General features: G+C 46.1%; 2 protein-coding genes across 2 annotated transcripts; one reads left to right on the top strand and one right to left on the bottom strand.

Annotated features, from left to right (window-relative positions):
• Positions 1–699: 699 nt before the first annotated feature.
• Positions 700–6,716, bottom strand: B2m (beta-2 microglobulin). The gene is given in 4 exon segments (NM_012512.2): positions 700–2,133; positions 3,047–3,075; positions 3,589–3,867; positions 6,630–6,716. Coding segments are annotated over 3 exon segments (360 nt in total). The 5' UTR covers positions 6,697–6,716; the 3' UTR covers positions 700–2,133; positions 3,047–3,061.
• A 178-nt stretch (positions 6,717–6,894) lies between these two features.
• Patl2 (PAT1 homolog 2) lies at positions 6,895–27,144 on the top strand. The gene is given in 16 exon segments (XM_087655185.1): positions 6,895–7,281; positions 19,114–19,197; positions 19,748–19,959; positions 21,153–21,233; positions 21,905–22,014; positions 22,467–22,550; positions 22,779–22,923; positions 23,253–23,373; positions 23,464–23,561; positions 23,737–23,790; positions 23,885–24,018; positions 24,138–24,297; positions 24,735–24,875; positions 26,433–26,527; positions 27,020–27,110; positions 27,112–27,144. Coding segments are annotated over 15 exon segments (1,575 nt in total). The 5' UTR covers positions 6,895–7,281; positions 19,114–19,181.
• Positions 27,145–27,202: the final 58 nt, after the last annotated feature.

Here is a 27,202-nt window from a genome sequence, read left to right as displayed (position 1 = left end):
TGATGTCTCTGTGCCTTGAACCTTTGCCTTTTTCTAGGTTGTGGAGGAGCGTCCCATGGAGTTTCCCTATGCAGCTTAAGCCAAGTAGTGACACAACCGTCGTCAGCCCTGCTGAAACTTCACTAACCACAGAGGAGGAGACTTGAAAATCAAACACTACACCTAGGACCCCAAGGAACTTTATCCCAGGAGGTTGTTGGCTCCTGGGCCCATCTACAGCCCATAAATATCATGTACTGGGGGCCTAGGAGATGCCTCAGTCTTAGGGGCTAAGGACCTGGGTTCAATCCTCATCACTCCCAGAAAGGCTCGTTGTGGTGCTACGTATAACCTATACGTAGGTGTGCCTATAACCCCAGTGCTGAGAAGGTGATAACTAGAAGGTCCCCGAGGCTGAATGGCCAGCTAATCTCCAAGCTTGAGGGTCACTGTGACTGTCTCAAAATGTAAGGTAGAGAGTGAGGGATAGCAACTGGGGAAGACATCCAGCAGCAGCCTATCCTCCAGTCCTTACACATTCATGCACACTCACACACACGTACCCCCCCACCTGTCCCCCCCCCACATGCACAACTCACATATACATGCACACATACATTAACATACATTCACTCCTACATCATCATCCCATGACTTCTGGGTTACAGTTACTATTAATCAGTAATTAATTGTCATAACAAAATACTTGATACAAGCTACTTAGGAAGAAGAGATTTATTTAACTAAAGGGTTTGGAAATTTCAAAATGTTAGTGATAAGCACAGGCTCTATGCCATAGATTCCTCTTTCCCAACAGCGATGGAGGACTGCATCAGGAGTGAGTACTTTACATGCTGGAGCAACAGAAGGGCAGAAGACGCCAGGTTTGCTGCCTTTATACCAACCCTCTCAGAACTCAGAAGGCTCCTTGTCCCTTGACAGGACTTCCCACTAGACTCCCTCTTATGGGTCCCACAACTTCTCATCACCACCCCGGGGACTAAACCTCCAGCCACAAAAGGAGCTTTGGGGACACAATTAAACTATCAAAATTAGAAGCTCAAGTCAGAAATGTTATAGTAACTTTTGTTAGATTAGGATTCAAACTTAGTTTCAAATTAGCATTCCCTCTTTAACATTAGCTGAAACGCTGACTGAGGAGGAGTGGGGTTTTCAGACTGCGTGTGCTGTAGGCCCAACAGAATTTACCAGGAAACACAGTAGTCCCTGATGCTCCTCCCACGCCCTGCAGTAAGAACCAGACCCCAGCCTTTACACAATTTGCCATGGATAACCATAATCATACCCCAAAATACCTGGGCTTTCATCCTAACATAAGCTCCTGTAGAGCCAGCAACAGGCTGTGCACATCACCAAGACAAACGTTAAGATGTGATCTTTGCTCTAGAGCTCCCTGTGGGGCCAGCACGTCTGAAATCCCTACTCCCCTCAGTTTCCTCCCCTGCCCTTCATCGAGCACCTCCTACTGTTCTGCCTTGGAGTCCTTTCTTAGTCCCTTTCCTCTGGACCCTTGTTTGAGGAACCTGCTTCTACAAGAACCTTCTAAGACACCCACTGTCTCTTTGGGTGATGAAAACCGCACACAGGCTTGCAGACATTTAAGGCTACCTAGAAACCACTTCACTTCACTCTGGCACAAATGTTTTTAGGTTTTTGGTTTTTTGGTTTTTTTTAGTTTTTTATTTTTAGTAAAAATAACAAAGCAGAAGTAGCCATGAGGGTGGGGGATTGAACTGCTAGGCTGCTAAGCACAGTGACAGACTTCAGCTAGGCCTCTTCACCTTACCAAAAAGAAAATATCTCAAGTTTCTTAAGTTTTTTAAACAAATCACTTATGCTGTGATAAACCAAAGATGAGTAACTGCATCCAACTAATAAAAGTACAGAGGGTTTGACATATGATCAACTCTTGTTCTTAACCATATTTATTATTCTGATCAAAACACTCATTGAAGCTTTATTATTCCGGAAATCTAGGATATTAGTCTCCAATTTTTTTTAAAACATGCATAAAATATTTAAGGTAAGATATGAAGAAGATGGTGTGCTCATTGCTATTCTTTACTTTGTGGATAAATTGTATAGCATATTAGAAACCGGATCTGGAGTTAAACTGGTCCAGATGATTCAGAGCTGAAAAGAAAAGGGAAGGGAGTCGGGGAAGGAGAAAGTTAGTGGAACATATGTTATTTACATTACAGACCTCACCATCAAGTGAGTTTGTAGGACAGCCACCTTCTTAAAGGAGCTGAGTCCTGGCTCCACCATTTGGTAACTGCCTGTTTGGGCAGATCACCCATCCCCCCTTCATCAATTCCCCTTTCCAAGAAATAAATATAATACAAGATTCGAGTGAGCTTTTGGCCCCAGGGTCCCTGGATTTCACTAAAAAGATGGATTTTCTACCACTAGACAACATCTGACAGAGATGCCCACATTCCCTCATGCTGTCCTTCAGACACCTCAGTGACTGTGCCTTACATGGAGTCACAACACTGTCCACTTCTTTCCCCGAATGTCTGGAAGCCTCTAGAAGGTAAACCTAGTGCCTACCAACTTGAAACTGAAAGGGCCAAGGGCACCTGCGGGACTCTGTCACCTGGTTCTGCTGGGTGAAGAGCATGTCCCTTGTCCAGGGCCTTCTCAGCAGAGCTGCCAGGGTACAAACAGGTCGGCCACACCCATGCAGGCTGTGCGGGTGATTGCGGCCTCCCACCTGCCTTGCTGCCTACACAAAGGTGCCGTTCTCCCTTTAGAGGGGCTAGTGATGTGGCCTCCTTCCTGCCAATCCACAGGATAAAGGAATCTGACCCCAAAGGATTCTTCTGTAGCTACTGACAAGCTACCCTGATTAATGTCTTTCATACAGTGGTGCTTATCATGTTTGAGCTGTCTATAAACAGCTCCTAGGATAGTGAATCAAACAATTCTCTTCCTGCAGTGCTGGGTCCAGAACTCAAGGCCTTATACACGCTAGGCATGTGCTCTACCCCCAGCTCCAACCACCTCCCCACAAAGGCCCACTACTCAAAGTCAAGAAACCTACCTCCATAGAGCTTGATTACATGTCTCGGTCTACAAAAAAAGAAATGGAGACAAAACATTACTTTTATACTACTAAGTATTAACAAACATCCCAGTGTTGTGAGCGACAAGGCTGGTAGACTAGGTTTTTGCTGCTAGCCTGGAGTACTTGTTGAGAACAACCCAGAGATCCATTCCTGTCTATAAACTAGCCAAGGCACTGGAACAGTCCAGAATTGTAGGTACTTGAAGGCAGGGGTTGCAGGCCAAGGCCTGTCCTACTTGGCATGCTCTCCGGCACTTAGTGTGCATCAGGCTGCCAGGAAAGCTGGAGAAAGCACAGAAGAGGAAAGAGGTCTGGGACAGTGGGTAGAGCTGCTGCTCCCTGTGCTCATAGCAGGAAAATACTGGTTCCCAGCATCTCTGCTGGCACTACGGATCGGCCTTTTGGGGGTATTCGCTAACAGTCTCAGAATGCAGGTTTTTAAAATGGCAAAGCAGTTTTAAGCTGTGACTCAACACAGATGGAGCTTACAGAAGGTAAGGAAGAACTTGAAAGCTCACCCCAGGTGACGGTTTTGGGCTCCTTCAGAGTGACGTGTTTAACTCTGCAAGCATATACATCGGTCTCGGTGGGTGTGAATTCAGTGTGAGCCAGGATGTAGAAAGACCAGTCCTTGCTGAAGGACAGATCTGACATCTCGATATTTGGTATCTTCTTTCCATTCTTCAGTAGCTCAATTTCTATCTGAGGTGGGTGGAACTGAGACACGTAGCAGTTGAGGAAGTTGGGCTTCCCATTCTCCGGTGGATGGCGAGAGTACACTTGAATTTGGGGAGTTTCTGAGGGCCACAAGAAAAGACGAATGTCAAGTGTAGCTCAGTGTGCACCCCGCACCGTCTTACAACTGTTCCTCCCTGCGCCATTTCTACTCCGGACAAGTGATCTGCTTCCCCAAAAGGCTACCCGCCTACATTCTGAGAGCTTAGCATCTTTGCCTCAAAATCCTAAGCACACCTTCTGTTTTTCCTACCTGGCGTTTAGCACTGTCTTCTGTCACTGGAGGCTGTGCTGGATTTTCAAGAAGCTTTCACTGGACGTTCTTAAGAGCTGTGCCCACCCCTTCCCTTAATAAGTCCCATAGCCCACCTACTTTTCAAATGTCATACCTCATTCTGCACACCCTCCGTAGCACTCACATCAAAGCCCGCGCACGGTTCTTGTGTGCTGCGTCATCTCCTCCCCCTTTCTCTCTTGTTTTTATCCCCTTTCATTTTGGGTATCGCTCCTCCCTAGACTTCCCAGCATGTGTCTGATATAGTGGGGAAAGCTGGGCAGTTACCCTCAGGTGACAGGTGTTAGCCTTGGCTCCTCCCTACTTAGGTTCCTATGCAAGCCAACCCGGAGCGCAGTCCTAGCAAACAAATTTCTCTGTTCCAGCCCAGAGTTTGCATTCCAAAAACAAACTTCTGGTTTCATGAGCTAGAAACCAAACAAAATGTAAATACCACAGGCACTAGCAAAGCTTTAAGCGATGTGGTTGGGATGGATAAAGGACAGCAGGCAGAAGCAGGGCCACAACGGACGAGCATGCACTCCACTAGAAGGGGAGCAATGTATGTGAGGGGAGATGGATTTCTAGTTTGCTCTTCCAAATGACTGCTGTAACTAAACATGTTGGGAATAACGACTGCACACTATAGGGACATGGAAAGAAAATACCATAAACTCTTTCCGTTGTTAGAGACAGTTTCCTCCTTCCATCATGGGTTCTGTGAACTCAGTGGCCAGGTTATACGACAAGTACTTTTAACTGCTGAGCCATAATGCTGCCACCGTTGAGTTCTCTTTCTGCTTCCCATCTAACATGGCAAGAAGTACTACTGTGTAGAATATGCAGAGTTGATACCAAGGTATTGCTAATGAATATATCTGTTTTTAAAAAGAAAATAATAATAATAATAATGTTTTCCTGAGAAAGTGTGTGTGTGCGCGTGCATGCACCCACCATAGCTTATGAGCCATTGCACTGGCTCTTTGTTTCCCCTTCCATTTTTTGTTTTATACTTGTTTATTATTTATTTGAGATAAAGTCTGCCTCTGTCTCCCAGACTGGCCTCAAACGCCTGTCTCAGCTTCCCGGTTCAGAGATCACAGTCATGACTCATCACACTTGGCTTGCAATATACTTTCTTTCTTTCTTCTTTTTTTTTCCTTTGGTGTTTCAAGGCTGGTCTTGAACTCACAGAGATGGACCTGCCTCAGCCTCCAAAATACTGAGATTAAAGGTGTGCACCACTATGCCCAGCCATAATATACTATCAGACATATCCATTCAGTGTGCATGGTCTCGGAAGAGCAGCCACTTATCTGCCCATGGAAGGAAGTAGGGAGAGGAAGACTAAGAACTGTGGCCAGCTAGGGCGAAGGTCTCAAGCTTTGAATTCTTTTTTCCCTGTAAAGTTAAAGTAAAATAAACCACAGATTCCCTTGCATTTGAGGTTTTGGTAACAAGCCATGCTAAATGCCACAGAGGTCAGAGCCCAGGTCCATCCTGCCTGGAATCCTCTGGGCAAGAACCATCTCTTCCACAACTAAGACTAGTGTTGGCCTGGGTTTAAATCTGGGCTCTGCCATATTTCTACCTCCACGACTAAGGGAGTTACTACTTACTCTCAAGAGTCTTGGTAACCAAATGGAAATAATCCTCACCGAGTTCAAACCTCCCTGACTAGAGACAAAGTCTAAGGCTTTTTCAAAACTGAAAGCAGAGGCTCCATCGCGGAAAGAACCAGGCAGCTTGCCAAAAAGGAAGTGGTGTGTGTGGTACTAGGGGCCCAAGGCATCCCAGGCTACTTCACAGGCTACCACCCAGGAAGGCCTGAGCACTTCCAGAAACAAATGGAAGTTACAGCCCAAAGCCTGCATTACCACAGATGGCATAGGTCAGCCTCAATTCGGGCCCCGACTGCCATTAGTCTATTGTGTGAATAAGTTACTTTAAATCTCGATGCTTCCTCTAGTTCCCTGTCTTAACACATGAGGAACCTTAACGTTTACATCGTAGACATACTTTCAAACTTATGAGGCACACAAGGTCCTGAGCAATAAGCTATCATACCCAGCGGCCTTTATGGTTATTACTAAAAGCAACATAAATAATACAGAAAGCTTTGGAAACATCGCAGAGTCTGGGACCCACACCCATTTCTCTTCCGGCTCGGTTGGAACTTAGGCGCTCTACAAGTGCAAAAGAAGCTGCGCAGCGGTGGTCTGACTTCCCGGAGTCGCAGCCTAGCTTCCACACGCCCTTAGCCCTCCACCCCGCACTTTCGGAGCAGCCCCACCCTCCTGCTGCGCTCAGGGAGCCTAGGGGCTCCGGAAGACAGAGGAGCAAAAGAGAAGCCTTCCCCACCTCCAGAGCTGACTGTCCGCATACTCGCAAACAGCCACATCCACTCAGTAGCATCGGAGCAGTAAGAGCCGCCGGGCGGCAGAACGCCCACTCCTTTCCCGAGAGACGCAGCCCTGGACAATCCCGTCGGGAAGGAAAACTAAGGAGAAATCAAATCTTAACGCCAAGAGAGGGGGAAGAGGCACTCACTCTGAATGGCAAGCACGACGGCCAGAGAGACAAGCACCAGAAAGATCACGGTCACCGAGCGAGCCATCGTGCCGGTCCGGTCAGCAGGACGACAGAAATGAGAGCCAGCCTGGGCGCGCACTCTTATATAGTCCCCGATCTAGCAGCCAATCCGAACTCAGATCTGGTGGCCGTCACCAGTCTCCTAGCCGGTGATGCCGAACTAGGTTACAGAGGGACTTTCCCATTTTCAGTTTCATGTTCTTATAAAGTCCCATGATAATTTGAAACAGCCGGGGCTGGACGCACCGTGTTCTACGATCTAGGGTGTGCTCTTAAGTTTGGTGTATCTGGTGGTTCATCTTGGAGATTTCTGGCTGGGATCGCCTTCATTCGTTCAATTGCTAACAATATCCCAGTAAGAAAAAGACCTAGGACCTGAAGTTTTCATTCTGGAAAAGTAAAGCCAGGACCATTAAGAACATTGACTGGCAGAACTCAACCCTTGGTTTATAACCTCAGTCCAGGAACACAAGGGCAGTTTCAGGGTTCCGTGTGCAAAAACCCTCCTGTCCAAAAGACAGCTCAGAGAATCTCTGAGCTTGCTTCTCACAGGTTTCTCCTCTGAGAGCTTTGGATGGAGAACGTCCTCGGGTACCCTTAATAAATTTAGGTAATTTTCTTTGTTCTGTAGGTGAAATAAGTCACAGGGGGAAACTGAGAAGTGGCACACACTCCGGTCCCTGGCACTGGGGAAGCTAAGAGAAGGACTGCCTCAGACCAGAAGTCCAAAAACAGTCTGAAGATAGAGCAAGGCTTTGTCTCAAACAAGAGCCAGAGGCGAGGAAGTTCTCTCCGATTTTTGGATGTGAGGATTCCTGTTTTCTTGGACTTCCATTTATGGCTTACTTGGGTAATGAAAAACGAAAGAAAAACTATTGTTTAACTGTCGAGAGTGCTGGTAAGACTAGTGTCAAGCCTGACAACCAGAATTCAGTCCCCAGAACCCAAAGAGAGAAAACCAACTTCTGCCAAGTTGACATTTGACAACTTCACACACACACACACACACACACACACACACACACACACACGAACACAGGCACCCACTCAAGCATACACAGTCAACAAACAAATTTTAAAAGGAAAGACAAGAGCCCTGTGTGTCTAAGGGAACTGACTTTGGTAACTTACAAATATGACAATTTGATAGTATTGTCTCCCAAGAGAATAATTAGTTGGTAAACTAGTGGCTTTTTTGTTTTTCCTTCTTCTTTTCTTGCCTATATGATTGCCTAAAGGGGTTTTTTGCTGTCAATACTTACAAAGTAGTAAATAAGAATTCTTTCAGAAGAACCAGGATATTATGCTCTTCTGGTAGCAATGTAAATAATATAAATACTTTGAAAAACAATATGATAGTTTTATTTAAAGCAAAATGTTTGTGGCTAGTGAGATGGACCAGTGGTTTACAGCACTTGTTGCTCTTGCAGAAGACCGGGGTTCAATTTCCAGCACCCATATAGTAGCCTAAACCATCTGTAACCCCAGTTTCAGAGGATCCAACAGGTATGTACATGGTGCACATACGTACAAGTAGCCAAAACATTCATACCAATAAAGCAAAATAAGTAAGTCTTTAAAAAGTATTTTTACTTAAACATAATAAACCATTAGATCTTTTCTCTGTACTCAGTGTTCTCCACAGAGACAACAAATGCATATTTTATATAATGGTTTGCACATAAATGTTCACAGCAGCTTTGATCATAAAAGCTGTAAACTAGAAATAATCCAAACAGGTAAATGGATAGACTCATTGTGAGGTAGACCTGTCAGTGGAATACTGTCGAGAACAAACAAGAAATCAACTAGTGATACAAGAACATGGATTGGATAACAATTCTGGCAGAAGCCACACAAAAGAATATACTCAGGGTTGGGGATTTAGCTCAGTGGTAGAGCGCTTGCCTAGGAAGCTCAAGGCCCTGGGTTCGGTCCCCAGCTCCGAAAAAAAGAACCAAAAAAAAAAAAAAGAAAAAAAGAAAAAAAAGAATATACTCTGTATGAGTCAGTTTACATAGAACTTACAAAAGATACATTAGTCTGGAGTGACGGAAAGCAGGTGAGTGGTTTCCAGGGGACAGAAGGAATTGTCGGTGGTGCAAACTACTAATTATTTAGAGCTTGATGGTGTTTTAATAGATGTGCTCATGTATTATTATTCACTATATACTTTTATATATCTATGGTATATTAATTATTGTGCTTACGGAAGGTAAACCCTGGGGCTGGAGAGACAGAGCATCCCAGCACCCACACTGGACAACTCACACACACCTATAACTTCAGGTCCAAGGATCTGACATCCCATTCTGGTCTTTGCAGGCACAAGTACAGACACACACATACAAACAAAAAGAACTCCTTTTTAATTTAATTTGTATTTTTATTGGTGTTACAAAACATGGTTTCTCTGGGTAACCCTGGCTGTCCTAGAACTTGTTGTGTAGTCCAGGCTGGTCTCAAACTCAGAGATCTGCCTGTCTCTGCCTCTCGAGTGTTGGGTTAAAGGCTTCCACCACCACTGCTCAGCAGAACTCTTAGTGAACTCTGAAAGCATAGATACTTACATCATCGCTAGATCTTAGAAAGAACAAAGTGCTTGAACAGAAAGACAAGGAAGTTATCAAAATGGAGACAAGAACAGGTAAAGTTCATGTGAGTGGACCTCTCAGTGGTCAATTGTGTCAAGATCTACAGATTTTGTCCTCAGTCCCTTGCCGTTCAAAGCATGATCCAAGATCAGCACCATCCATACCTGGGAGCAGTTAGGCATGCAGGCTCTTGGGTCCATCTCAGACAGACTGTAACAAAATCCCCTTTTACCAGCATCTCAGATGACTCATATATACATGAACAAATGTAAAACTTCTGACCCAAACTGCAGAACTTCCTTGAAGGTAGGCATTTTTATTTATAGGTCAAAAATCAAAACAGGAATAGTACATATATAGGGGGAAGAAGTTCTGCAAAACTGGGGTAGTCTCATCTATGCTCACTGAATTTGCATATTTTCACTTAATAAAATTAGATAGTTTCCATGTTGTTCTGTTATCTGTAAACTGGCTGGAGCTTGCCTCTGCTCAGGCAAAGGCAAGGAATAGCATTTCCAGTGTTGGTAATCCCAGGCCATTGAATGTCAAAGACTAATGGGCTAGGCCGCCAGGTTCAGAGACATACACCTCCAAGCTCTGAGAGCTAGAGACTTGTGGCTCTAGCATTGTGTGGTTGAGAGCTCAGGGTTCTCATGTTGAAAGCTCAATGCTCTGGTTTTTGATGGTCAAAGGCCGCCTTCGTACTTACCATCTCATGAAACCTTTGGTTTGCAACAGCAGCAACAGCAGCAGCTCCCAGGAGCCCCCAGCAACATGTTATAGTTCTTAAGCCTTTGGTATGGGGAGCCTCAATCTTTAAGGCTTGCAGCAGGCTGGACCTCTTTTCTAGTGACCAGGGCTCCCAGTCCCTCATTGTAGCAACAGAGGTTTTCTCCTTCTCCATGCTTTCTCAGTTTTGTCATTTCTGCCCACAGCTCTTTGGTATTCTTTAGTACCTCCTTACTGTAGCCACACCACTACTACCACTGTCTTCCCTTCACAGCTATCTGTGATGCTTTCTTGTCATCTCGGCACAAGCTAGAGTTATTTGGGAAGCGAGACCTCAACTGAGAAAAATGCTTCAACAGATTACCTGCAGGCAAGTTCGAGGGTCTTTTTCTTGGTTGATGATTGGTTTGGTTGGGTTTGGCCCAGGTCAGGGAGGCAGTGTCATCTAGGGCAGGTTGTTATGTAAGAAAGTAAGCTGCGTTAGCCATGAGAAGCAAAGTAGAAAAGCTATAGTCTTTTATGGCTTCTGCTTCAGTTTGCTTTGAGTTTCCTCGTGATGCACTGTTTCCTGGAAGTGTAAGATATAATGAACCGGGCTGGAGAGGTGGCTCAGTGGTTAAAAGAACTGACTGCTCTTCCAGAGGTTCTGAGTTCAATTCCAGCAACCACATGGTGGCTCACAACCATCTGCAACTCCACTTGCAGGGGTTCTGATGCCCCCTTCTGATCTCAGCCAGCACCAGACACACCTGGTATGCATATATACATGCAGACAAAACATTCATAGACATACTCTAAATAAATCTAAGGTGTTTTTTAATCGGGGAACTATTTTGTGACAACGATCAGTAGGGAAACAGCTACAGAAGCATGATCAGGGAAACGCAATTGGCATTATTAAGGCAAAGAAAGAAGCCATGAATCAGTAAATGAGGGAAGACTGAGGAAGGCCGAAAAATTGGGAACAGATCCCCCTAGAGTCTCCGGAGAGCATTGCTGCCCACCAACACCTTGGTTTTGGCTCCTCCTCTTGTGGTAGACTTCCGGTCTACAAGTATAAGGAATTGTTTTGAATGAATGCGTTTTTAGAATAGAAGCTAATCCAACCCCTCCTTTCCAGAAGGACCTAGTTACCAAGAACTTAGTTCAGCATGAATGTTTGCCTTTCCAAAGTCTAGTTTGCCTTTTGACCAGGCGGGCTCTGGCTTCACAAGGCATTTTGGGTACTCTGTTGAAAACAGCGAATCACCTGCTTCATGCCTGATGGGGGTTGGGATTTTTTGTAAGAAGTGTGGTTCCTCCGCTTCTCCCACCACTCTCGTGTGATCTGGGTCAGCTCTGGTTATGTGGGCTCAGCATGAAAAGGACCTGCCCTGGCGATGGGACGCGCCTGATGTGCATTATTTCAGAGACGTCACATTCCCAATGGAGCAGACCATTTGTGCCTACGTGAGGTTTACGGGGCTAAAAGGAGGCTGAAAGTTATAAGACGGGACCTCTAAACCAGGACGAAGGTTTCCACAGCCTTGTCTTTTTTCTTCATGGTTTGTACCAGATACTTCCGCAATCCGCCCCAACCTGTTCATCTAATGCCAGTGCTCATGGCAATCACTCAGTTCAACAGTTCCTTACTAGGTTCTGCTACCTGCTAGGCACTGGGGAAATTTTCCCCAGAGGAACTCTGGGACTGTAGTTTATAGACCTGTAAATAGGTCCTGATACCAGGACAGCAACTAACTCTACTGGGAGCGAGTAAGGAGGAGCCAGCTGAGGACCTTTGAACCGAAGGAGAGAGTGTGAACTTTCCCCTTTGGACTGTGATGCAGTGCCAGCAGAGGAGCACAGACAGGATTTTTTTTTAATAATTTTTTTATTTATTATATATAAGTACACTATAACTGTCTTCAGCCACACCAGAAGAGGGCATCAGATCTCATTACTGGGATTTGAACTCAGGACCTCTGAAAGAGCAGTCGGTGCTCTTGACCACCCAGCCATCTCTCCAGTCCTGGGATTTTTTTTTTTTTTTAAGGTTAGGTTTTTCTATATAGCCCTGTCCTGGAACTCACTCTGTAGAACAGGCTGCCCTCAAATTCACAAAGATCCACCTGCCTCTGCCTCCTGAGTGCTGGGACTAAAGGTGTGCACCACCATGCTGGATGAGACAGGATTTCTTATTTGTTTTTCTTCACTGCTGGTCTTTGAGATTTTTCTTCTTCATGTGGGGGTGTTGGGAGTCCCATGTGTGCTAGCTCTACCACTAAACCACATCTCCACACCCCTTTTCTCTAGTTATAAAATTCACAACCATAAGATGTGTGTATGGATACATGTTAACAGAAATCTAATCCTCTTGCATATATTTCTCTGCAAAGTGCTTTCATGTAACCATATGTCATGGATACTATATCTGTTTCTATGCCAGTATACATATGCACTGTGTCTTCCTATTTTCATAATATTTTATTATATGAATACACCATACTTTTGTTTCTGAAAAGATGGGTTCTCACTATGAAAGGCCAGGAATGCTCAGTCTTCCTACTTGAGCCACCTCGGTGCTGGGACTGTTGTCCTCTGCACCACACACAGTTCATGCTTCTCCCTCAACCCTTCATCAGAGGTTTCCCAGTTTCTCCTTATTATAGCCCATCCTAAGGGTCATGAATCTGTCTTCCAGATATCTCCCACCTTAAACTAAGAGATCTACTTATCTCCTTACATCTTTCCCTGAGATGGTTATTGCCATTCAAAATTGTCTTGTTGCCAATCTTTTTTTTTTTTTTTTTTTGGTTCTTTTTTTCGGAGCTGGGGACCGAACCCAGGGCCTTGCGCTTCCTAGGTAAGTGCTCTACCACTGAGCTAAATCCCCAGCCCCGCCAATCTTTAAGATGACTGAGTCTAGCAGCTTCTGTATACTCTGCATTTCTGTTTGTGAATTCCCTGTCTATGGTACTATTAGCCAAAATCCTTGGCTCCTGGAAATGGACACGTGTGTGTGTGTGTGTGTGTGTGTGTGTGTGTGTGTGTGAGAGAGAGAGAGAGAGAGAGAGAGAGAGAGAGAGAGAGAGACTCATGTAGTACAAACTGGCTTTGAACTGATCTTCTAGACTTCGTCTTCTAAGTGCAAGTTGCGAAAGCCACATTTGGCTCGGGTAACGTTGTTGTTGTTGTTGTTGTTGTTGTTGTTGTTGTTCTTCTTCTTCTTCTTCTTCTTCTTCTTCTTCTTCTTCTTCTTCTACCTCCTCCCCCTCTTTCTCTTCCTCCTCCTCCTCCTCCCCTCCTCCTCTTCCTCCTTCTTTTTCTGAGACATGGTCTCACCATGTAGCCTTGGCTGACCTAAAACTTGCTAAGTAGATCAAACTGACCTCAAATCCACAGAGTTCTACCTGCCTCTGCCTCTCCAGCACTACCACACGCAGAAAGACACTGTGATACAGCAAATATTTCGAGAATATTTGTAATGACGAGAAACAGGGTGGGGTACATAGGAGCACTTTCATTTTCTGTATTTTAAAGACACGCTTGTTCTCTGTGTCTTAACACACTCGCTGTTAATGGACTGTTTGCCGAGCTAACCACCCCCAAGTCCAGATACCCCTGGTATGGAGGAAACTTGGGGAGTGTACTTGATATTCAAAGCTCAAACATCCACAGAATGAGAGGAGAGATCGAGGGACAACATCAAGATAGGTACAGACATCCCAAGTCTCAGAAATGTTGCCAGCCACCTGACCAGGGCATGAGCAAACTCTAGAATGCTTGGCTGCCTCTGTGCCCCCACCCACCTTCTCTCTGTGGACTCTGCTGCCTGGAGATAAGAGACAGGACAGTTTTTAAGGTGTTAACCTACTGCCTTCTCAGACTGCTGATTCTGAACAAAGCCTGACTTACAGATTTAAGTCCTGAGTCTGCTCATTGACTTCTGTGGTATCGGGTGTTGTGAGCCCCAGTCTTCAGGTTACATATTCTGGAGACTTCTGGGAGGGCTCTGGGACTCCCCAGTAAGTCACTGAGTTAGCAGAGAGTCCTGATCAGTACCTGGATTTAGGGTTTCTGGAGTTTCAGGTTGTGAAGTTACCCAATGATTTCCCTTGGGGACTTCCCCTTCCTGTACTCTGACACTTGACATGGTTTTCCTCTGACCAGTTGAATTATGACACTTTCTAATTGATTCCTTGGGTAAGGCTTGTCTGGCTTCTGGTTTAAAAGTCTTTTCTATTCTATAGTCTTCCCTGGCTTATGGCCTGTGTGCCCTCCATGGTAAAAATCCCTTTCTGTACTCTGGTTTATTTCAGAGCTCTGTTGAAATGGATGATGCAACCTTACTTCCTAGGGATGGTCCCTTGAGGCATGTCCTGGATGAACTGACCATTATGGTTATGCTTCAATTAAAACAAAAACGGCTCCTTCTAGCCACCCCTCCCTGAAGCTCTTCAGGGGAGCAGGTTCCTTTTGTGCCACACAGTCAGGAAATATGGGATCAACAACAACAAGAGTGTTGTTTCCCTCCCTCACCTCACATGTGTATGTCTGTGCAGTTGACTGTGTGCAGACAGGTCCACATACACACGAGTGCACCACTAGCGAGTCCTGAGGCTAGGGTAAGATACCTTCATGGGTCTTTCTCCATATTACAGGCAGGTTCTCTTGTAGAGCCTGGAACTCATCAACTCCAGCTAAGACTAACCACTCAGTGTGGTAACTCCAGCTCTTGGTGAAATGTAAAATTTTATATCTCTCAGGCTTTCATGAAATGAGGAAAACATATGGAAAGGAGTCTTTTTAAAAATCCAAGCTACAATGAAGTTTGCCTAAAACTTGAAACAGATCAGAGATTTAGAGTTTAACAATTGGCAGGCAGCCAACCTTAATTCGTTATAGTGTGACATGAATGTTCTTAGGTCCCACTTGCATTCTGTCTCCACTCTACTATCTGTATATACATGTTATCTCCAGGCTAGCATCTACACAGTGTTAACGGTTTGCTCTGAGATAGCCACTTCCTAGTCCGAATGTTCCTGGAGAAGTTACAAGGTACTGGAGAAGTACCAGCCAAAAAGATAACTACAGACTCACATTTCAGATAGCACCTGACCCAAACATCCAGAGGATGTGGAAAGAGCACAAGGGGTATGAGTGAGCACCTGACCAAGGCAAGACACAGCTCTAAACAGAACCACTTGCCTCTACCTCCCCCCATCATCCACCTTCTCCCTGTATACTCTGATAGCTCAAGGTGCCTTTATATTGCTGGAATAAAGCACCATGACCAAGGAAACCTAGAAACCATAACTGGGCTTATGATTTTAGAGGGTTAGAGTCCACGATGACCGAGTGATGGAGTGACTGCACCAAGGCAGAAACAGCTGGAAGTTCACATCTCAAAGCATGAGCAAGAGGCAGAAAGCCGCTGGGAATGGCACAAGTCTTTTGACAGTTCAAAGCCTGTCCTCAGTGACGTACTTGGTGGGCCTCTCTGCAACCTCTTAGACAGCGACAAGACAAGCTGGAGGTGGCCAGAAGGCAGTTCAGTTCAACAGGACTCAGTAGCAGGTGATGGTTCAAACTTTGGAAGTCTGACCCTGAATTGTTGATTTAGATCTATTTGAGCACAGCACAATTTAGTGAAGGGCACAACAGTGAGTATGAAAGTCTACCTGAACAAAGTAAACTAAATACAAACTGGACATGAATACATAGAGCGCTTTGTAAAGTTCATAAAGGTAGGTTATGAGAAAAACAATTTATGATAAAAGTCTGGGAGGGATCCACTACTGGCAAATCTCCAGCCACAGAAACAACGCAAAGGTTATCAGGCCAGTAAGCACTGTTCCAGCCTTCTATGCAGAGAACAGGTTTTGTCTTTCTTCCCTTGAAGGAACCACCCTGTGTGCTTTAAGATTCAGATTCTCCCAGGGCAGTGGATCTCAACCTTCCTAATGCTACAACCCTTTAAAACAGCACCTCATGTTGTAGTGACCCCAACCATAAAATTAGAAAACTCTCTTAGGCTGGAGAGATGGCTCAGCAGTTAAGAGCACTGACTGCTCTTCTAGAGGTCCTGAGTTCAAATTCCAGCAACCACATGGTGGCTCACAACCATCTGTAATGAGATCTGATGCTCTCTTCTGGTGTGTCTGAAGACAGCTACAGTATACTTATATATAATAATTAAATAACTAAGAAAAAATAATTAAATAATTAAGAAAAAAAGAAAACTCTCAAACTACCACAGGTATTAACCTGCCTTCTCAAGGTTGCTGCCTCTGCAAAGTGCAGCACAAGACTCAACTCCTGTCTTTGCTCACTGCCTTCTGTGGGAACAGGCCTCATGAGCTCTGTCTAGTATTCTGACTTCATTTAGCTGTTAGAATTAGATGTAAGTGGGGTGGGAGCTGGGGAGATGGCTCAGTCAGGAAAGTGCTTGTGGCTAAAGGATGAAGACCTGAGTTCAGATCCACACACATACATAAAATCTGAGCACTGCAGTGCATGTCTGTAAACCAGGGCTGAGGGTGTAGAGACGTGGAGACAGGCACATCCTGGATGCTTGCTGACCAGGCAGGCTAGCCCCAAAAGCAAGCTGCAGGTTCTGTGAGAGACTCTGTCTCCAAAATTAAAGTGTAGAATGTTAGACTTGTGGTCTTTACAGATTCATGAAACCCGTATACACTCCCCCAAATCACAGACATGAAAGTGGGGAGCAGTTCAGTGGTAGAGTAGTTACCAAACATGCACAAGACCCTGGGTTTGAATCTAATATATAAATGGAAAATAGGTTAATTTAATCATTCGTGGTTTTTTTTTAAAAGAACTAAACATTTGGAGGAAGAAGGCTTTAAGGAAACCATGATAGTCTATGATTTTAGCTACTACTGTGACCTGAGAGTTCTCTGTCAACCTAGGCAAATCCACTTCTTCCAGATTGAGATCAGCTGGCAGATGTCATGAGAACTGCCTGTCCCTGTGATGGCAGCATTGTCCCCTGTGCATGTCATGCTGTTCTAGTTGATGTTGTAGGTAGAGCAAGATAAGTTTCAAGATTTCTATCATGTGTCTGCAGAAGCCAAACTTCCAGGCCAACATGGTGGTGGTATATGCCTGTAATTCAAGTATTTGGAAGGCTGAGGCATGAGAATCCCGAGTTTAAGATCAGCCTGGGCTACACAGGGAATTACAGGTCAAAGTCAAACCCCATAGCAAGACCCTGTCTCAAAAACAAAAGACTCACTTGCCCAGGGCTTTTGAAAACATAGCAATTAAATAGTGATAATAAAAAGTGTTGGGGCTGAAGAAAGGGCTCTGTGGTAAGAACATTGTGTGGGAAAGTAAGAGGATCTGAGTTCAACACTAAATAAAATTTGGGCATGGCTGCATGAGGTCGAAAGAGAAAGGTCCCTAGAGCTCACTGGCCAGCCAGCTTAGCAGAAATGGCTAACTTCTGGCTCAGTGAGAGACCTTGTCTTAAAGAACCAGAGAATGAGAGACGATGACACCCAACTTCCTCCTTTGGCCTCCACATGAGCACATGCATCTGAACACATGTGTGCATAACACACACACACACACACACACACACAGAGAGAGAGAGAGAGAGAGAAATTATAGAAAGAACAATATAATTGATAATAGTAATGAATAATAAATAATGACAGTGCTGTAGCTACGAAGAATAAAAAGCTGTAAGGACCAGTGAGCTCACATAAGGAGGACACATGCTGGGGCCACGAAGGGAGCGTCTGAGACGTCCTGGATAAGGCAGAACCTCAACCTGTGCTTGTTTGTTTGCATCCAAAGAATTCCTGCATCAGAGTGAGACAATCTAATAAAGCATATGAAGTCATATTCCAGGTCAAACTACTTTCTTTGTGACCTCATTTTGCTTTCGAATCCCAGTGAGCAGCATATATTACTTGCTAGGATAGCTTTTCTGTCCCTGGAAAGAACAGATAGCCGGGCAGTGTGCGTGGCCTCCCTACAGCCCAGCAGTTACAGTTAAAGTAGCCAAGAAGATATAAGTTTGTGTTGTCCTGTGCTAAGGTGTGCTCACCCTTGAGGTCTGGCTTTGGAACTTGCAGGGCCAAGCATCAGTGACAGCTGTGTGGGTTGATGCAACCCAGTGTGGTCAAGCATTGCCAGGTGCCTTTCCCAGAGGCAACCTCTCCAGGATGTATCCAGAACTTTCCTCTCTAATTAGGTTGGATTAAAACCAAGGCATCCAATGGAAGCAAAGGTCTTCACAAAATTCTGAAAGCTTTCTGAAAGGATACCTTTTTAAAGCATTTGCCCCAAAATATCAGCCCCAATAAATTGTACTCGCAGAGTTGGGTGCTTAAATGGACAGTTTATTTCTCTTCCCCAATCAAAAAGGATTTCCTTTGGTTTGCTTTTATTTTATTTTATTTTTTTTATCTTTTGAGACAAGACCAATCCAATTTGGAATTCACTATGTAGCCCAGATTAGTCTTAAACCTAAGTCATTCTTCCTTCCCCAGAATCCCAAGTGCTGGGATTACAGGTGTGGACCACTATACTCAGTTAAGAGTTTTCTTGTCCTTGTTTTGTTGTTGTTTGAGACAGCAAGTTTCCTAGGTAGCTGAGGCTACCTTGAACTCCCGAGCCTCTTGTCTCCATCTCACAAGTGCTGGCATCACCGGCCTGTGCTTCCACACCTGACTAAGGATTTTCTTTATTAGAGTTCTCATACTCCTTCACCACCTCAGCAGTGAAGCATACCGGCCCTTTAACAGGTGAGCTGAGCCTTCAAAAGCTAGGAGAAGCAAGCAGACCCTGGCCCGGGCTGACATGGTTAAGCTGTGGGAAGGACAGCAGCAGTCGGGTGGGGGGTGCCCACAGCAGGGTGTCACTGTGCAAAGAAAGTGTCTGCCTGTATTCTTGATGCTTAGCCTAATCCCTCACTTTTGTCCTCCTTGGAGCTGATCTTGTGGGATGAGAGGGTTGGGGGTTGTGCTGATCTGAGAGCCCAGACTTCTCACTTCTTGGGGGTCAATATTCTCTGCTCACCGTACTGAAAGGAGAACGTGGATGTTTTAGGGGGCTGTCCCATCTTTATTGGCTGAGGGAGAGAATGTCTCTTGGTCTCTTCCCTCTCCCAGGTTCTCCTTCCAGAGGCTTTTTTATCAGTGGAGGACACAACTGGCAAGGAAGCCCACAGGCTGCCAGGATGAAATGCCTTGAAGGTATTACCAAGTGGGCTGGGCTGGACAGAAAATGTCCAGAGGTTCATAAGCCAAAGGGATGCACCTCGTCGTGGTTAGGAAACCCGGCTCATTCGTGAAAGCTCTTCCACTTGCTACCGAGATAAACTTTTTCTGGGCTTTTATTTCCATTGCCCCTGTGGGAAACTATCAGCAATGCTCCTGACTGCTCTCTATGGCTTTCCAGCAGGCGGACAATGTGAAGTATCCAGCACATGGGGTTAAACTTCACTGAGCTGGTACAGCTGAGACTGGTTCATTTAAAGAGGCAAGGGAAGGGCTTGTTGGATTAGGAGGGGCAGGTGGAGAAAGAAGCCTATGGTATCCATTCAGACCACTGAAATGTTATGTGCGAAGTGCAGGGGTTTTGTGCCTGCCAGGGGCTGTGCGGGTCATTTGGGAGTGTTCCTGGAGCAGTGGGGCTAAGAGCAGCACAGAGCCAGTATTTAAAATGGTTCTAGAGGTAGCTTCTGAACAGAGTCTCTGTTGAGTGTCAGTCAGCCTCTCACCAATGTCTCCATCTTCTCCCCAGGTCTGCACTTACAGCACAGGCCAAGCAAATTCTCTGTTCCCTTGGCTCCTGAAGAAGGCTTAGAATGTGCCTTCCAACTGGAGGAAGAAGAGAAGGAGAACGAGGAGAAATTTGTGTGTTCAGACTGGGCCCCAGAAGGGAAGGAGGAGGGGAATGATCTCTGGGATCCAGCCATAGTGAGCGCCATCCAAAACACCCAAGTACCACAGCAGGTAGGATAGAGAGCGGCCCCAAACTTAGACCTTAGCAGACTGCCACTCAGCACTCCTCGCTGCCTCTACTTCTTTGTTAAGACCCATTTTGAATTAATATGTTTTATCCCAGGTATGACACTGAGTCAGGGCTTTTTTCTTCCCTCTTTCCTTCTGTCTCCCAGGTTAAGTTTCTGCAGTTGTCTTTTACCTAAAATCAGATCCTAAGCCAGGTATAGTGCTGCACACCCACAGTCCTAACACTTAGACTCCTGAGGTAGAAACATATGGATCCTGACTGGTCAGTCAGTCTGGATTAGATAGAGAGAGCCATTCACAGACAGATAGACAGACAGGACAAATGAGCAGGGCAGAAGGGGCAGACAGTCAGATAAACAGACAGGGCAGATGGACCACAGCCGGGAAAGATGGGACCAGACTGGACTGGAATGGACAGATGTATGGACAGATAGACAGGACAGACACACACGGCCCAAAGCAAAATTCCACAAGACTAGGTTGATGGCCTGGTTGATAAAGCCCTTGCCTTGTAAATGTCAGGACCTGAGTTCAGATCCCCAGAACATGTGTGGAACCCTGGACTCAGCCACCGTAAGACGAGAGGTAGAGACAGAAAGGTCCTTAGAAACTTAAGGCCAGCCTGCCCAGGGTATGTGCAAAGTTCCAGGCTGATGAGGGAACGCAAAGGTGGAAAGAGCCCTGGTAGACCAGCATCAGAAGTTATCCACGTACATGTTATGGCCATGCATGGTATTTAGCGTGTGTGGACACACAATGCCAGCAGGGCCACAGAGTCCTGTGTCTCCTGTAGATAGTAGCACTACTATTGGTGAGTCACTTTTATCTCAGCCCCTGTGTCTCAGTAGCCATTCCTACCATTCTCCCTTAAATTCACGTGGCCAGTCGAGAAAGACAAGGCCTTCCTGGTATAAATGAGGTGACTTAACCCTCCTGCAAACTATTCCTAAACTGTTAGTCATCTTCTCAGGAAGGAGGATCCTGGCCTTTTTAGCCTTGAGGATAAAGGAAAAGGGTCAGGCTGTTGAAATGATTGGCTTTTGATGTTCCAAGCTTGTTCCTGTGGGAACAAAAGGAGAAGACAGTGTGGTGGAGGAGGGCCCCTGCCCCACCCTTTCCCTCACCCTTACCCACCCCCCCTGCTTGAATCTGGCAGTTCTTCCTTTCTATTCCAGAGAGGGCTGCACAGTTCCCCCACAGTCAGGGCCTCTGGTGCCTTGGGGATGTCACCAGCCTCCCTGCATTTTCTGTGTCAGGTGAGTCTGCTCTAGTCTCCATCCAGTGAGGAGGTGACTGGGTGATGCAGAACATTCTACTCCCAAAGTATTGAGTGTCCCTTGCTCCCGCTATGTTGTCTCCCCTTCTTTTTACCCTAGAGATGAAGAACCCCAAGAGAAGCATTGGTATGGGGTGGGCAGCCACATCATGGAGAAGAGCTTGGTGTGTGTCAGGTGGTGCAGGACAGACTTAATACGAGCTACTAGAACTGCTTCGCATACTAGAGGGGACATCCTTGGTCCAGCATTGTAAAATATCTCAGCAGATGATCAGCACTGATTTAGGGCAGGAAGACACCTGCCATCCACGAATTACATAAGAGTGTGAAAAAAACAAAGAACAGGAAATCCTGTAGGGAGAACTATGAGGTAATTGAGCAATGCTGGGTTTGAGGAGAGGAAAGGCAGGGAGCCTGCCCTCAGTGGCTGACATCAGAACACAAAAGCATGTCCTCTCCACCCCCACTGGCAGGTCTCCAGAGCTGCCTCGAGGGTCCCCCAACAAAGCAAAACATTGGCTGAAGTTATTGCAGGGAAAGAGGCCAGTCAGAAACCCAGAGACAGAAAATGGCCTGAGCCAGGCAGCATTCTCTCCTCTCTGTGAAATGTCCCCTGTCGCCTGAACCTATCTATTGCCAATTCCTTTTCAGTCCGTGTTCCCGAGAACCAGTTCTCCAGCCCATCATTTTGGACCTCAACAGCCCTCACCAGATCCTTTTCTGTTCTGCAGCCCTCTGACCCCGTGGCCCCCTAAACTCAGGTACCAATGACAGGCTACATTATCAGGGCAAGCTGAGTTCCTCTTGTAGTTCATAAGACATAGTGGCCAAGGACCTGCCTTTACCAGTTGCCACAGAGAAACGCTTACAGAGATTCGCTAACAAAAAATCAGAAGCATAGTGGGGTCTCGGCTTCCTCACAGACGAAGAAACAGCAGACTTTGGGAAATTAAAGGAGTGAGGTCAGCTAACCTTGACAGAACTGAGACCCGCTAATCAAGCCAAAGGTTGTCTATTGTGCCTAGATTACAGAAAATCGTATCTTGGGATGGGGTGGGGAAATGAGGACTGCGGAGTTTTCTGCTTTTTGATTGGGGGAGTAGTACAGATGCAGTAGGGCTGCTGTAGACTTCCTGGCACTTACCCAGTCTGAATGGGTGAGGGGGTTGGGGTGCAGAGCAGACAATTTTCACTCTCCTGGTTTCCTTTTAAGACTTCCCAGTCATCTGACCCAGCTCCACCCTCAGCATCAGAAGATCCTACAGCAGCAGCAGCAGCAGTGGAGTCAGACAGCAAGGTAAAGCCTGGATGGGACGCAGGGCCGAGGGGAATCAGTCTGTATGTATGCCGGATATTTCCTGTGTCTAGCCCTCTTCGCCAAAACCACTGCATAAACAATATTCTGTCACAATTGCCCAACACTGCACCTGTACAAGTCCTTCCAAGAACACTCCACTGCCTGTCCACCTCTCCTTGGGAAGTCACCATGACAGGGCTGGCCTAAAAGGATGTTTCTCCTGGCTAGACGTGTTCCAGGCCAGAAGCCTCGGTCTCGTGAGTCAGACGCCTATGCTAACCTCATGACCCGAAAAGAGAAGGACTGGGTGATAAGAGTGCAGATGGTTCAACTGCAGAGCGAGAACCCCCGCCTGGATGATTACTACTACCAGGTGGGCTCTGGCCCCCAGGCCCAGCCTTTGACCTTGGCCTTCACTGACCCCCTCTTCAACCCATGGAGGCCACATCTGTTTAGTTGCTGGCACAGTTACTCCAAGGCAGTACTTTCTAAAGTTAGCATCCCAAGTTCTGTCCCTTCTAGTCTTCTACTCTTGGGTCAAATGGGGTTATTTACTGTCTTCTAAATACCCTGGATTGGTCTCCATCCTTCAAGACATTTCCTTAACCTACCCTGGGAATGTAGGCATGTCCACCTCTGTACACTTTTTTGAGCCTTAGAAATAATTGCCTTACACACTTTGCCTGTTCCCTGGACTCTCAGAAGTACTATCAGAAGCTAGAGAAGAGGCAGGCAGACCAAGAGCTGCTTGGGCAGAGGAACAGGGCTCAGTCTCTCAAGTTGGTCACGCCTTACATCCAGAAGTCTGAAGTTTATGAGTCAGGTATGGCCAGGCTGCTGGTTTGGGCTGGATAATCTGGGTGGGTAGGCCTATCTATAGGAAAGCATGTGCCTTCTGGCTCTTTTTATACAGTGGTACGAATCGAGGGTTCCCTGGGCCAGGTGGCTGTATCAACATGTTTTAGCCCTCGCCGAGCTATTGATGCTGTATCTCACGGAACTCAAGAGCAGGTAGGAGAATGTGAGCATCCCAGAATGTTTTCTGCACACCATTCCCCTCCCCCCATTGTCTGGAACACATTCGTGTTTGGGTTTAAATCATGACGTAAGAGTGAGGAAGCAATGTGGTCAGATCATGTCTAGCCTTTTCTAGCTGCCTTGATGGCCAGGACCTCTCTGTGTCTAGGATACAGGAGCTGCGAGCAGCCAGAGACTTCGGGTATTATCCCAGATTGAGAAGGTGAGCTAAACTCACAAGGCAGTGCCCTTGACCAAATTCTCAAGAACGGAATATTACTCGATTAATTCCGCCCCCGCCATTGTCAAATTTCCAGATGTTCCTTCAGTTATTAAAAATAGAGGAGGGCCAGAACGATGGGTTACCACAACACTACCACTTGAGGGAACAGAGCAACCAGGTTGAGAAGCTCTTTCAGGCCTTAAAGACTCAGGAACAGAACAACCTGGAGTGAGTAAAACAGAGTCCTGCCTCGGCCTCAGAGAGAAGGACCAGCAGGCATTGGCCTCACTGCTGGCATAAAGCCTCCTTTCCTGGCACAACTCTCAAAACTCCTCTCTCCCTTATAGGGAGGCAGCAGATAACCTTCTGCAAGTGCTGTCTGTGAGGAAAGGGAAAATTTTCGTGGCTCGGCTGCTCCCCTTCCTGCTCCAGGATCAAGCTGTTAGCCTCCTCCTGTATATCACGTACCATCTGCCCCTCCTGATCCAGAGAGACATGGCTGATCAGGTGCTGTGACAATAAATAGCAAAAAGGATGATCTGGATGGGTTTGGGATCTGTCCACCCCTCCATCCCCTCCCTTCCTAGCGATGCCAGTAAGATGTAACATAGTGCTGCCCACCCCTAAATAAGGAAGTTACAGGACCAACAACCATAGCAGGTCATCTTCAGGTATGATGAGCAAAGGAAGACTTGAGATGAATGGCTGTACTATGAGTCTGAGAGGAGGTGAGTGTCCTTTGATGGGGGGGTGGGTCTCAGATCTATATCCTATAGAAAGCCAGTATAAGGAAGAGAGTTATGAACAGCGTTAGCCCTGGCAAGGAACCTGACCAAGATGATGCCTAAAGCTGGTCAGACAGGAAAGGGAGTGGAGGCAAAATATGAAGAAATGGAGTGTTATAGCAGAGTTGGGAGAGGTACTTACTGATGATCTTCTTTCAGAGTCTACAAATGCTATTCAAACCTCTGAGGAAATATATCAGACATTTGACCTTCCCTCAGCTCCTCCATGCCCTGCAAGGTCTAATGTTGCTATCACCTGACTCCTCAGAGCGGCCAGTCTCTGTGGTACTTCAGAATCAGGTAATATACTTGGGACACCTTTCTTTCCACAGATGGCTTTTGTTTGTTTTGATTTTCTTGAGATGGGGTCTCATTTAGTTCAGCCTGGCCTAGAAATCTCCATGTAACCAAGGACAATCTTGAAGTGCTAATCTTTAGCATTTAACATATACATGTTGGCAATGTGTCACCATAACCAGCCTCCTATAGATGTCTTCCAAATGGCACCACTAGAAAGAAATAATTAAGAGAATGCTCTCATCTCTACACAAATCTTATCCTTGGCAGCACTTCTCCATGTCTAGTGAAAAATGGTCATGGTGCACTCCTAGTACTTAGGAGGCTGAGGCAGAGGGATCATGAGTTAAAGATCAGCTTCCGTTGCATTGCAAGTGTTAGGCTGCTCTAAACCTGTGTCAAAAGTGAGCAATCTCCGTGTGAGCACAGGATTGTCTGGAGAGAGCTTATTAAATACCAGATCCTTGTGTGGTAGTGGGGGCGTCTTCTTTCCCCCATGCCCTCTTTCTTTTTTTCTCTCTCTCTCCTCCTTCCTTCCCTTCGTCCCTCCCTCCCTTCACCCTTTCTCTTCTTTCTTCCCATACTGTCAGACACTGTTGTTCATGAACATGTGGTGAGGCTTGTGGTGAATGCCATGGAGGGAATGGCATGCAATATAGGACCTGGGGGGTGGGGTGTACCTCAGTTGGTGGAGTGCTTGCGAGGCATGCAGGAAGTCCTGGGTTTGATCTCCAGCACCTCCCAAACTGAGTGTGGTGGTTCCTACTTGTAAGGGAAAGTAGAAGCAAGGCTATCAGAATTTCAAGGTCTTTATGGTGAGTTCAGGGCTATCGTGGACTACCTAAGACCTGTGGGGGAGGCACATCTTTTCTTATGGACTCCCTGTGGCTGCAGGTGGTGTGAGCTTCCACACTGGAAGTCTCCAAACTTCTTATTGTGTACCCTTCAGGAGAAAAAAAAAAGAGAGACATCCCATATATCTATAAGAGTAGGTCCTTACTAAAGGAAAGACAGTCTTTTCTCTGGGCTGAGGCCTGTGGCTACTCAGCACTTCCCATACCACTGAACTCCACCCCGGCCCACAATAGCAAGTTTTTTTTTTTTTTTTTTTAATTAACTTGAGTATTTCTTATATACATTTCGAGTGTTATTCCCTTTCCCGGTTTCCGGGCAAACATCCCCCTCCCCCCAATAGCAAGTTTTTAAGCACGCCACTCTGGATTTGACAGTCTAGGGCATTCTCTTGTGCGCTCTTGTGTGCTTAAAGTGGTACTTCTGAAAGGAGGGCCCGCAGACCACCCAGGCCAGAGACCAGGCTCCTCACTTACTGACCGATTCCTTCATCTTGTCAGCTCTCATAGAATTCCTGGGACGTTCAGAGCAGTGGTCCTTTGGGTGTATAAGAGTTCTTCGTTTAGCTATAAGATCTGGCAGCTCTTGTGTATTGCTCTCCATCTGTACCTTGGAACCTGTCCTTTAAGGTGGAGGATGACAGCAGAGCTAGTGGAGCACAGGATGCCTGGAGGACTCATTCTGTCCTGAACTGTCTTTCCCTCGTAGTTTGGGATATCCCTGCTGTATGCCTTGCTAAGTCATGGAGAGCAGCTGGTGTCCCTGGATTCTTCCCTGCAATCCAGCAGTGACTGCGTAGCTTGGTAAGATCATAAAGCCTTATCAACACATCCCTATGCCCTGGGTGTGTAGAAGCCCTATGAAAGAGTTCAGGAAGAACATATTCAAGTACCAGAGAGGAAGGTGGGCAAAACTGTATCTTCTCCTGCCCTACACAGGTTCCTATGTTGTAATGTTGGCTTCCCACAGGGGACAGGCTCATAGTAATTAAAGAAAATACATTTAGAGTCAAACAGACCTGTCTATTGCAATATAACTTTGACACCCTTCACTTCTTAGTCTGTTTCTTCATATGGGATTAGTACTATTAACTCCTTAGAATTAAAATCAAATAGGAAGGAGGATGGATGGGCATCATCAGGTGTGTACCAAATGTATAGATGTTACCTCTCAGTTGCTGTCTGGGAGAGGATCCGTGCCTGCAGTGGTGGAAGAGTAATAACAGACTTGGCCTGGGTGTCAGTTTCCTGCACAAATATAGAAGGTCTGCTAGGCTTCTCTTTTCTGTCCCTTAGGACAGACTTGGTGATTCTGGTTGCCTGGGAGATTGCTCAGTTACCTGCAGCATCCTTAGCGGAACCTCTAGCCTTCCCCAGGAATCTCCTCCCCCTGTTCTACCACCACATGGACCAACAATTAGTTCAGCAGCTGGAAGCCAGAATGGAGTAAGTGCTCATAGAAACAAAGTCTCACCCTCG

The sequence above is a fragment of the Rattus norvegicus genome, chromosome 3 (assembly GCF_021556685.1).
Source record: "Rattus norvegicus strain SHRSP/BbbUtx chromosome 3, alternate assembly SHRSP_T2T, whole genome shotgun sequence".
NCBI lineage: Eukaryota > Metazoa > Chordata > Mammalia > Rodentia > Muridae > Rattus > Rattus norvegicus.
Note: the sequence above shows the minus strand (reverse complement) of the source record. Positions and strands in the feature narration are given on the sequence as shown.